The sequence below is a fragment of the Mustela putorius genome, unplaced genomic scaffold (genome assembly GCF_011764305.1).
Source record: "Mustela putorius furo isolate JIRA1106 unplaced genomic scaffold, ASM1176430v1.1 tig00003869_pilon_pilon_pilon, whole genome shotgun sequence".
Taxonomy (NCBI): Eukaryota; Metazoa; Chordata; class Mammalia; order Carnivora; family Mustelidae; genus Mustela; species Mustela putorius.
This window is the reverse complement of record NW_025422021.1, coordinates 4,101,648-4,114,524: the sequence shown is the minus strand read 5'-3', so window position 1 is coordinate 4,114,524 and position 12,877 is coordinate 4,101,648. Positions and strand designations below refer to the sequence as shown.

At 37.8% G+C, this 12,877-nt stretch overlaps 1 protein-coding gene across 10 annotated transcripts in view; it reads left to right on the top strand.

Annotated features, from left to right (window-relative positions):
- OSBPL6 (oxysterol binding protein like 6) overlaps positions 1-12,877 on the top strand; it is a 112,780-nt gene that overhangs the window by 76,890 nt on the left and 23,013 nt on the right. For 4 of the 10 annotated variants that reach the window (XM_004768987.2, XM_045066858.1, XM_045066857.1 and 1 more), the window contains 4 exons: positions 2,397-2,530; positions 3,386-3,409; positions 10,638-10,745; positions 12,399-12,536. In XM_004768987.2, the coding sequence (XP_004769044.1) occupies positions 2,397-2,530; positions 3,386-3,409; positions 10,638-10,745; positions 12,399-12,536 (404 nt within the window). The remainder of the gene's footprint in view (positions 1-2,396; positions 2,531-3,385; positions 3,410-10,637; positions 10,746-12,398; positions 12,537-12,877) is intronic. The other 6 variants (XM_004768988.2, XM_004768985.2, XM_045066855.1 and 3 more) reach the window with 2 other exon arrangements.

Genomic DNA, 12,877 nt, shown 5'->3' with positions numbered 1-12,877 from the left:
CCAAATTACCACCCCGCCCCGCTTTTGCTATAGCATTTCAATTTCAGTTGCTGAAATTCATGTTTTGATTCAAGATAGTACCTTCCCAGGCATTTCTCTTTGAAAATGCATAATCTCGAAGAAAGATACACATTTTGTAATTTTCAGTCATTAACATCTGATTGTGAAATAGTCACATTTATTTACCCTGAGGCTGTTGGTAAGAGATGATAAGATATTCTTGAAAATGTGTTGTAAATGGAACATCTCATGTGCCCCCATAATGCTCAAGAGCCTGGTGAGTTAGGAAAAAGATAGGGCATACACTGAGAACATCTCTAGGAATGTTGAAATCAACAAAATTTCATTCTCTCAAACCATCATCAAAGATGTTCTATCAGATATTTCTTTAATTCTGTAATCATAAACAATTAAGCTAAATCATCTTCCGCCTACCATTTTTTCCTCTAAAGATTTCTCAGTGGAGATTCTGTAAGGCCAACTCTCTTTCACCTGCAATTTTACTCCTGATACATTTTTTTTTAATCTTTTTTTTTTTTTTTAAGATTTTGTTTATTTATTTGACAGACAGAGATCACAAGTAAGGAGAGAACCAGGCAGAGAGAGGAGGAAGGGAAGCAGGCTCCCTGCTGAGCAGAGAGCCTGATGCGCAGCTGATCCCAGGACTCTGGGATCATGACCTGAGCCGAAGGCAGAGGCTTTAACCCACTGAGCCACTAAGGCTCCTGATATATTTTTATCATATTTCTTAGCCAGATACTAATTATGTCATTAGACTAAGCAGTATTATTTTCTTTATATAACAGCATAGGATTACAGCCAGGAATGTTTACTTCTAACGGCAGGGGGACAAGGGGGCGGTTTTAGAAGCAGGCAGAATGAGACAACAAATGTGTGAATGAAGTATGTATAGCACAGCCTCTCAAGGGAGATGAATAAATTAGAAAGTGGCCCCAGGAAAGCTTTGTGTATTCGATTCAATCCTGAGGTTTTCAGGAAATCCATGTTTCAACAGGATTTTAAAGCCTCTGTTGAAACAATGTATTTTCTTTCCAACTATGCTTAAAAAAAAAAAGGGGGGGCTTTTCTATGACTATGAGCAAACTTTTTAGAAAGAATTACGATTTTAAAATGTCTGAGAGTCTGCTTTTAGAACGGCCAGTGGGGTTAATGTGTGCCAGCTTTCAAGTTAGTACCTTTAAATCAATGATGACTAGAATGTGGCACATAAATCAATAGATTGTGTGTCCCTTGTGATCCCACCATTTTTCCCCTCTTCGTTCAGGCCAGTGTTTTTGCTAAAATTTTCCACTTCTTTTAAAAATAACTGTTCTCGAATGTGGAAATCCCTAGTTTAGCAGACTTTGCATATTATAGAAACTGCTATTATAAAGATAGGAATTGGAAATCCAACCTTCTTGCATTTCAGACTTTAAGACTACCTCTGATTCTACCAATATATGTTATTAGGTACACAGAAATGGGCGGGGAGTGTTGTTTTTACTGTGGTTTTATTTTGTTTTTTATAGCTTTCTCGAGATATGATAAACATATAACATTTAACAAGATTAAGATATACCTGTTGATTTGATACGCTTAAATATGACAAAATGATTACCACCATAGCATCAGCTAACACCTCCATCGTGTCATGTAATTGCCATTTCTTTTTTGTGGTGAAGACATTTAAGATCTATTCTCTTAACTTTGAAGTATATAATACAGTATTACTAATTATTGTCATCAAACTGTACATTAGATGTCCAGAACTTATTCGTCTTAAACCTGGAAGTTTTACTCTTTGAAAGCAGTGCTTACATCAAGATGTTCCTGGCTGAGAAAGCAATTCAGTTGCTATTCTCAAGACCAAATCATTTCCTACCTCAAAGAGAACTAGTCAGGACTTCTAAATCAGCTTCCTGTTTTATTTTGGCAGAATTTATAAAATGCTCTTTTTGGGTACCTGCTTTGGGGAAATAATATCTGGATAGTTCTAAATGATTTGCATGAGAATTCACTATACACAGAACTGTTCAAATATTCTTATCAACCATGACAGAAGAAAACCTGTTGCCTTTTCCTTCTAGGAATTATAGATTAATTTTCTAAATCTTGATATTTAAGATATCAATTGATATCAATATTTTATATTCTGCTTCTAAATCATTTCAGGTATGAAATACCTCAATTTTCACTCTGAGTAATTACTGTTACCATATGCATTTTGTGTATAGGTATTTTGGAAGATTCCGTTGTTAGGCTGACTTCTACCTAGACTGTAATATATTCCTTCCAGATAATGTCTACCCATGAGTTAAAATGCTGAAAAATTTGTAATTTTATATATTCTTCCTGGATCCATTTGATCTTTGTTTCTCATTTTTTTCCCCACCCAGTGCATTCTCTTTTGAAGTCTGCATTTAATAGCATAGCTATAGAGAAGGAGAAGCTTAAGCAGATGGTTTCTGAGCAGGATCACAATAAAGGCCACAGCACGCAGATGGCACGGCTCCGACAGTCACTGTCTCAGGTAAAAGAGAATGTTTGTTTCACTCTCAGGGCGCATACCTGATCCTGGAAGGTAAAATATTGGGGCGGAGGCGGTCCGTCTTGCATGGCATGTTCAACCGAAACGACCCCCCTCAAGACATTACAATGTTGGGATTAAATTTTAAAATTCTTTAAAAATTAATTAATTTAATTAAGGTTGAAGTTAACTGTTTCTTGCAAAATAGATCAAGGTAAGAGTAAAAATCAACAAAACTTGCTTATAAACATATAATTGTGGTTTTTTGACCAACTGAATACTTTTGATGCTTTTCAGTCGTCATTTATAAGACCGCCCCTTTTAAAAGACAAATCAAGCATTTATACATGATTTACACTTCTAAAATATGTTCCAGAATATATTTAAATACAACAGAATTTACTAGATCTTCCACACTTAATATTTTCAACTTATACCATATCTGTTGAGAATTATTGCTTACTCTTACCTACTTTTTCTTTCCTGCTTTATACTTTTAGAATTTTCTTCCTATCTAAGTTATGTTCCCTGCAGCAAGACCCATATATTTCAGGATATATTGTACATCATAAAATATATTATTCAATATGTATTCATTATATATTATTCAACATATATTGATCTTTGTAATACTTATCAAATACCTATGTATATCAAAGTTGAAATTTCTGATAAAAATCCTTTAAAACTGCGCTTAATGCTTTTTTACCCCAAGTACTTCCTCTGAAGTATTTCCTTCCTTTAGTCTATAAATGCCCTTTTAAAAAGTCTTTTGAGAATTCAATGTTGTTATGTGATTTTGTGTGAGAACTCAGTGTTTATATAAAATATTGTTCACTTCCTGGTGCCTTGGATCAGAGTGAAGGAGCGAGCAAATCCTGGGTAAGTGGTTTTCCATGTGGATCGGCTCCTGCTTGAGTAGTCTCCCTCAGTCCCTAAAAATAGACAAACCGTCTCACCGTGTTTTATGTACCTGAACTGTCAGCTTACCCTCAGTGTTAAGTTTCACGCTATTGAGTATTGTTACCCGGACCACTCTTGCTGTGTTCACCATAAAACACTGTCAGTTGAGGTGCATATCCTGCTTCTGGGGCACAACCAGGGGACCCGGGAGCATGAGCACTCAAAGTAGCACCTGTCGTGCCCATCTGCAGAGGGCTTTTTTTATAAGTACATTTTAATGGTTTGCCTTGGGCTCCTCATGTCATATACTCAGTCTGTGGTAATTGATCTTCAGAATCCTTATTCTGAAAGTATCATGAATCAGAAAGATCAAAATAATGGTTGGGTAAACACGTAGATGTCATCCTGGAAACATGCAAAATATACTCTTACCCTCCTAAGTGTTGCAGTGTTTCCTTCAGGTGTAGTAAATGATAGAGGCTTAGTGGCATACGCTTGGACTAAGAAAAATAAGAAAAGGTGTTTGTTTCTTTTATATTTCCTTTGCACAAACCTTTTTTTTTTTAAGTTTGTATTTTTATCATCCGGTGCTCATCATAAAGTCCTTAATGCCCATCACCTCTTTCCTCCATTCCCCTTTGGTGACCATCGGTTTGTACTCTATAGTTAAGTCTGTTTCTTGGTTTGTCTCTTTCTCTTTTTCCTTCTGCTTGTTTTGTTTTTTATTTTTTTATTCATTTTTTAAAAGATTTTATTTATTTATTTGTGAGAGAGTGAGAGAGAGAGTACGAGCAGGGGGAGTGGCAGGAAGAGGAAGAAGCAGGCTCCCGGCTGAGCAAGGAGCGTGATGCGGGGCTCGATCCCAGGACCCTGGAATCGTGACCTGAGCCAAGGGAAGCTGCTTAACCGACTGAGCCCCCCAGGCATCCCTGTTTTGTTTTTAAAATTCCATATATGAGTGAAATCATATGCTATTTGTCTTTCTCTGATTGACTGATTTTGCTAAGCATTATACTCTAGCTCCATCCACGTTGTTGCAAATGGCAAGATTTCATTACTTTTTATGGCTGAGTAATATTCTGTTGTGCGTATGTATATGTATACCACATCTTCTTTATTCATCAAATAATGGACACTTGGGCTGCTTCCATATCTTGGCATTTGTAAATAATGCTGCAGTAAACATAGGGGTGCATGTATCCCTTTGAATTAATGTTTCTTTGGGGGGGGCAGTAAATACCCAGTAGTGAGATTGCTGAATCATATGGTACTTCTATTTTTAACTTTTGAGGAAGCCCCATACTGTTTTCCGTAGTAGCTATACCAGTTTGCATTCCCACCAACAGTGCAAGAGGATTCCTTTTCCTCCCTGTCCTCACCAACACCTATTGTTTCTTGCGTTTTTTATTTTAGCCATTCTGACAGGTAGAAGGTGATAGCTCATTGTGGTTTTGATTTTCATTTACCTGATGATAAGTGATGATAAGCATCTTTTCACGTGTTTGTCAGCCAGCTGTATGTTTTCTTTGGAGAAATGTATGTTCATGTCTTCTGCCCATTTTTAATTTGATTGTTGGTTTGGGGGGTGTTGAGTTGTATCAGTTCTTTATATATTTTGGATACTAAGCCTTTATCAGATATGTCATTTGCAATTATCTTCTATTCCATGGATTGCCTTTTAGTTTTGTTACGGTTTTAAAATTGTATTTGTTTCTTGCTTGCTTGCTTTTATTTGTTTGTTCGCTAAGACAGAGAAGAAGTAGAGATCTAGTTTGTGCCACCAGATTAGAAATGATGGTAAAGAAGAATTTTTAAAAGTGATTCATTTGTTCATTCATTTATTCATTGCATTTTATTCAACTGACTGTATATTAGGTGTAGTACAACGTTTGAAACACCAAGACAAAAGTAACCCTGACCGTGTCCCCAGGAAGCTTATGATCTGATTAGTGAGATGAGCAGTATTTACGAAGGAAACAGTTAGACGGACCATGCTCTGGTCCATTCAGAGAAGCATGTGGGTGATGCAGATTTCTGGGGTTCTGGAGGTTCAGAAGAATGGGAGTTTCCTGACCTCAGAGCAGAGCCACAGATCAGAAGGAACTGAGCTTCGAATGGGGCCTGAGTAGACAGCAGCAGTTTCCAAGGAAGGACCTGATGCTAACATAATAAAAATAAAATAAAGCAAAGTTATCTCAGCTTTATATTTTAGAGATTAAGTATTTCCCTGTCATGTCAAAACGTAATTTATTTACCTCTAAACTTAGAGCTTCAATAGATTTTTGTTCAGTTGTTATGAGTTTTTCTTGTTGTTTTGTGGTGGGGTTTTTTTGGCTGTCATGTGTATTTTTTTTAAACCAGAAACTTCAATTTTACCCTCAAAAAATGTAAAAATAACTTGGTACTCTAAAGACAGTCTGTTGTATCCTATTCACTAGAGAATTCAGTGCTTCCTATTGTGTGTCATCACAGCATTACGGCCATGTTCACGTTCTTGTGTCTGTCCATATGCTCTGACACAGAGCATATAAAATACGTGAAATTAGCATTCTTTACTACCTGCTCAGAATAATTGTTACCTGCCTTGGGCATGCAATAATTTACAAGACTGCAGTATAATGAATTCCTCTTCTAAAGTGATATTTCTTCCCCGATCTATGTGTATACAAAGACATACATAATTCTGTTATTTTATCTCCATGAAACTTTAGAGGCAACTTCTACATCTGAGAGGTAGCATAGATGTTAGATTTGAACCTGTAAGACAGGGCATTGTGTATGCTCTTGATCCCTTTATAAATTATTTTATCTCACAGCTACAATTTCACATCCTCGTTAATGTAGTATCCTGAACCGCACGATCAAATAGTATCTGATAAGACTAAGGTAGCTTCAGTACCCCAGGTTACTATAATAATAAAAGACTTGACTTGAGTCTGTCTTTAATACATCACCCTCTGACACTGTTACTAGTTTGGTCTCTGGCCCCAGAATCTATGCATAGCTTAAGCTAAATGTAGTGGGTTTGGGGTTCATATAAATGTGAGCAGCAGAATGTGTCCCTTGACTTCTGGTAGAATTACCATATTTCATTAAATCAACATGCCATCGATAGTTAGATGTACCATCATTATGTGGCTTAGTGAAAAAGAAAGCAGACTGCACTCAGTGAAATTGATGGTGCTTCAGAGATGTTGAATGGAGGAGGAGATGTTCATTTAGAATCAATGAAATACAGTATATGGAAATGTAAGTAAAAAAATCAGCTTAAGGCACATAGTACCATAATTAAAATCCCAATCGTAGTATTTACCATCCTTTCTGTCTACAACATTTCACATACACAAAATAAATATTCTGGGGTATTTATCGGGATAAAACTTCCAAGAGTATTCCTGATTTTGAATTCCCTGAAACATGGCAAAATTGGTTGTGATGAAGATATTCTTCACAGAATTATTTACATCTCTTTCTAGCTATCCAGTAAGTTGAAATTGATGTCATTTTGGACATAATTTGGCCATATGTCTTAAAGCCTTAAGAAGATCTTATCTTTGACCCTTTAGCCCATGACTGATATTTCTAGTGTGAGAAAGTAATGCTGAATGTAGAAATCCACTATGCATACAAACATTCATGGCAGCATTATTTATTCTAGGAAAAATCAGTAATAGCATGAAGTGTCCAATTATAGAAGATAATCACTTGCTATGCAAAAATGCAAAGTCATATTTGTGCAAAGTTTGCAACATAAAATAAATGTTTATACACAAAGAATAAGTGGCAGACACAGATGTCCAGTATGCACCCATTAAATGATGTGGGAAATGTATAGGAAAAGGCTAGAGAAAAATATACCAAGATACCAACAATTGGTTGATACGATAGTAAGTTATGAATTTTTTAGATATTTTTTACTTTTTGCACTTTGCATATATACTGTAGTAGTATGTACTTATTTTAAAATTTAAAAAAAGAAGGTGATTTTTAAGTGATTCCCAGGATTTGGTTCTTGATCACTCTAGCTTTCACAGCTGCCGTAGTGATTTTCTTGATCCTTTTGAATCAGTTTTGCTTTTCTCCAAAGGTCTTAAGTCTCTGATAATTCTCTCTTGCCATATGTCTCCTATCCTTCCCCAGCCCTCAGGCTTCCACATTTCCTTCCCAGAACACACAGTTCCGTTCAAGTAAAATGTATCTGTCCAAGTCTCACCCAATCCAAGGTTATCTTCACCCACCATCTGCCAGGGTGGATAGTGGTAGTTAATAGCCAAGATGGTGGGGATTTGGACAATTTATTCTGACTCAGGATCTCAAGATGGTAACTTCTTTTATAGATTGAGAAGGTGTGGTTTGTCTCTTGGATATATTAAACTTGAATGTGTCTGAAGGCATGAGCTATGGAGAAATTGAGCACACTTTGTGGAGAGTTTTGTGCTGAGTCCAAGCTCACTAGCTCAAACAAGTAATGAGAATAAGCCTAGAATCTGCCTGGTGACGAATTCAAGCACAAGAATTCCTGTGGCACTCCCTCCCTGTTAGGTCTTTGGTCCCATCTGCTGCTCATAGAGCAATGTCATTACTGACACATCTTCTTAGCTTTTCTTGCTCCTTGGCTGGTGTGAGTAGCTGATGACGCCCCTCCTTTTTCCTTGCTTCTCCACTGTTCATGATCCTTGGGTACGTTCTGAATGTCATTTCTGCCATCATCCGGGCTCTTCTGTATTAACTATTGCTAATAGTGTCCTTCCACAGAACCTACCTATATTCCTCCATGTTCCCAAGATTTCCATTATATCATTACAAAGAAAATAGTTGTGTTTCAGGGAGGGGAAATAATAAATGTGGTCCTGCTCACTGCCTGAGAGCATGATACCACAAAGCTCGTGGCACTTGGCTGTCACAAACGTCAGAAACAGTCTGTATGATCAAGGCAAAAGGAGGAGCTACCCAGGGAAAATGTGCAGAAATGGACCGTTGCACGCTCGGTTGTCTGCCTGCTTCCGCCTTCTGCCGCTGGGGCTGCCAGACTTGGAAGAGTACTTATATACATGCTTTTGGGGCTATCAAACGACAACCTTCTTCTACCACTGCATATGTATTATTATTAAAATTTTCCTTTTGAACTTTTAGTTCATCTCCTATTGCTAGTATGGCTAGAGGTTACGGTGTGTGCCACACACGCCCGTAGACACAATTGCATTTCGTGACAATTGGTTGAGATAAGAGCTGAAATGGGAATTTCACTGAAGTTATCTGGAGCAAACAGTACTATAAGTTTCTTTACAAAACGCAAGCCTGTGTTAAAAACGCCTACTCTGAGGAAAACTGTTATTTCTCCTCGCCACTGAGTTTTTGTGGCGTTGTTTTGTTAACTCTGTTTCAGTGCCCACAAACAGCGCAGGCACTTTGGAGAAGCCCTCCGTTGAAGTTATCTGAAACTCTCAGATCAAGACTGTGAATCTGCAGTTAAAGCCCTCTAAGGACCCACCCAAGAGGCCTCCCGCCTTAAAGATAGTAAAATGTGAAATATATCTGATTCCAGATATTTCAATAGACAAGGCAACTTTCAGCATACTTATGGGCAAAGAAATGGTGAAAAAACAAATACACATAGGTATAGTGGCCACAAAGGAGGGAGATAATGTGGTTTGTTTTTTTGTTCGTTTGTTTTTTCACCTACCGAGTGTTTGAGATTTTGCTCTGGGAAAGATGATCCTGAGCACTTTTGCAGAATGGAAAGATATTAGGATTCTTCCTTTAAAGTACATGCCTTGTTTACTATAAGGGTAATCACTGCTTATCTAAATAAGCTTATCTAAATAACATCTCTGTTTTCCCAAGGAGCTAGGCACGTATATCCTTCAATCCATAAACATAGCAACTATAAGATCTCTCTCCCCTTTTCATCCCTCAATACCTGACAACCTACCGGATCAGGTGTGTTACATTTTACACATATTTTAGAAGCTGGTTATAAAGAATTTTAAACAAATGCCAAAAGCTGTGAGTGAACAATTTTCTCCTTAAAAAGCAGAAACCATGTTGGAGGGAGAGAGGAGAGGCCGTTCTGTGCCCCAAGGACTATGTACTCCTCAATGCCAGTGTAGAGTTTAGCCACTTTGTAGTTTATCCTGACTGTTTCAATAGATACGAGTTAGAATTATTATGTTACATTTGTATATGTGTATTGGATTACTACATCCATACACTGCATCTTAAGAACAGCAGTATGTCTGCTTCCTGGGGGAGATGCCTTTGTCAACCCTGACATTTTTCTTCCACCCAGTAAGGCATCCACCTCCATCTTCTTTCTCACTGCTGATTTTAATGCAAAGGAAAGGAATTGTCCAGCTTCTTATGGGGCTTTGTTCTCACATGTCTTTTGATCCTTGATGTAATTCCAGTTTGCTATATCTATCTAACGTTAGGGAACATGTTCCCATGCAGCCGTGGGATGCAAGCACCTTTGTCCACAGGGCACCTGGAGGAAGTAAAGCTTATATAAAGCTGTTCTCTTCTTGCCACATGCCCTAACTTGTTATATACCAGGTAGCGTTTTACTGATACAGATATCATGATGCCGAAAACTTGGAGTTAGTTCCTTGTCCGTGTCTACACTGCTCAATGAAGACACCTTTTGGGCTGCACTTGAATTAGTTCTGCTGCACCGTCATGTACATGTGCTCCTAGAAATTGAAAATACAACTCTTTTATCACTGGAATAAAATATAAGTCTATAAATTAAAGCCAGCTCATTGTTCATTCCATTTCCAAATAATTTTTCAGGTCTCTACCTGGCTTGGAGACAGCTCCCAAATTTTAGAAACTAGAACCCAAAATGAAAAGAATCAGCAGTTTTTATCTCAGGCTGTAAAACATAATATATATGTGGTGGTAGACCGGGCTTGGATGTAATAATGGGCCTGACTCCAAGGGGGAGAAAATTCCATGAATCATTTTTATGAAATCCATGAACTCTTTCAACCCACTAACCTACTAAGTAGCGCTCTTATTTTATGAAAAATGAATACCTTAATTCGGAGCCATTCATTTCCTTCTAAAGGGTAGGATCTGGCCTGTGTTGACTCCAAAAATTATAACCAAGAACATCATAGACTCTTGTCTGCTGTGAATTTGTGTGCTTATTCTGTTTTATGCTTGCTTATTAACTTGAAATTACATGTGCAATTTTTGTTATTTTAAGGCACTCAACCAGAATGCTGAGCTAAGAAGTCGGTTGAACAGAATACATTCAGAATCTATTATTTGTGATCAGGTTGTCAGTGTAAATATTATTCCTAGCCCTGATGAGGTAAGACTCATTTTTAATGGATGTAGAATACTTACTTTATAGCATCTAAATCAACTACATATTTGGGTTTTTTTTTTTAATACAGTTCTTTCACTGTTAGTTAGATTCTTTGTATAAATATCTGTGTTGTTGACAGTTTGGTGTTCTTTGGAGTGAAGGATGTACATGAGCTCAATATCATTTATTCCCTGTGATCAGTCTCTATTTGTACTTTTATCTGTGTTCACCTAGTGCTACTGAATAATTTAGTTTATATATCTACTCCAGCTTGTGAATTCTCCGTGTCTGTCACAGACTTTATTGGAAATGTTCCTTATCATCAGACCACCTATGAAATGGTGGGGGGAAAAATATATTCAGCTGAGAAGGTGCTAAATGATAGCTTTTTTAAGTTTTATTTTAAAAAGCCTATCTTAGGAGAAATCACCTAACTTTACTAAAGTAACACTAGTGATGTAATTACAGCCACTAATAGTGATGTTGAGAATTAATAGCTAGCGCATGTCAAGTGAAAGCTTACTCTGTGCTGGGCATTGTGCTGACAACATTCGACACTCCCAGTGACCTCTGAGGTAGGTGCTATGATGATAACTCCATTGCTCAGGAGAATTTTTGACGTAATGCTCAAAGGACAGGAGAACATTCAGTATTTGGGCCAGGCTTAGTGTCTAATTCTGTCTATAACCCTTTATAAAATTACTGTTTTATAACCATGGGAATTTAAACTTTTCAACAGTAATATTGGAGTTTTATATACAGTGATATGATACATGGAACAAGGTGAGAGTTTTACTCGTGTGACGGCCATATTTACAGAAAACCGTACATTTTACTAGAAATCCACAGGGGCCAACATCCTGGCATCTAATTGCTTAGGAAATGCCATCCCAAGACAAGCTTCTTTTTGACTTAAGTGGTCGAACCTACGTCCGCTCACCTTCACACAACACACGGTATCTGGTGACACTCATCCTTGCTCCACTGCTCAGAATCCAGAGGATTTCTACAACTGCATCATTCAGAAATCGTTAGCAGTCTTAGTTTGAATCTTTGCAATCTGGTGTTTATTTGTACTACCATACTGTGTGTATATATGTATCACTTACTGAATAAAAATTATAGTTTGCAGTAGGTTTAATACTCGAGTCATATTATCTCATTGGTTAAAGTTCATGACCAAGTTGGAAAATGACTTTTATATATTCTGTCTCAAACATTTAGTTTTATGGAGTGTTTTCTTAGCATATTTCTAGCGGTTTCTACAAATATGTCTTGAGATGTAGCATACTGGTTAGAATATGGCTAGTAATGATGGATCTAAGAATATGAAAGTGAACCTGTCTCCATAGTCAATTCAGGGTCTTCATAGGGGTTCAAGCTATTAACCTCCACTGAATATCCACTGAGCATTGATTTGAAGTCAAGTCACAGTACCATCATTTTTCAGCCACGCCTTTTGGATGCTTTAGACATATTAGAAGGAAATTTAGGCCATGGTCATGAGTGCAGGTGAAAATTACTTGTGGTCACCACTCTTAACATATGATATGAATTTCTCTAGAAGTCTGGCCTAGTACGTCATGGTCTTATTTGAACAAATAGCTTTTCTTTGAAGGGACTAACGATGACCCCAAATGTTTCTGTCCTCTATAGGCTGGTGAGCAAATCCATGTCAGTCTCCCCCTGTCACAGCAGGTAGCCAACGAGAGCCGCCTCTCCATGTCAGAGTCTGTCTCCGAGTTCTTTGACGCCCAGGAGGTGCTGCTCTCTGCGAGCTCATCAGAGAATGAGGTAAGCTCTTTTGATGTGTCAACCCTAAATGCTTCTGATGAGGAGTTTGTGTTAAAGAAAGTAAGGCTGGGACGCCTGGGTGGCTCAGTTGGTTAGGCAGCTGCCTTCGGCTCAGGTCATGATCCCAGCGTCCTGGGATCGAGTCCCACGTCGGGCTCCTTGCTCAGCGGGGAGCCTGCTTCTCCCTCTGCCTCTGCCTGCCATTCTGTCTGCCTGTGCTCACTCTCTCTCCCCTCTCTCTCTGATAAATAAATAAAATCTTTGAAAAAAAAAAAAAAAGAAAGAAAGTAAGGCTGTGGGGACATTTTTTTTTGCTTTTCCTTTTTCTTTTCTTTGTTGTT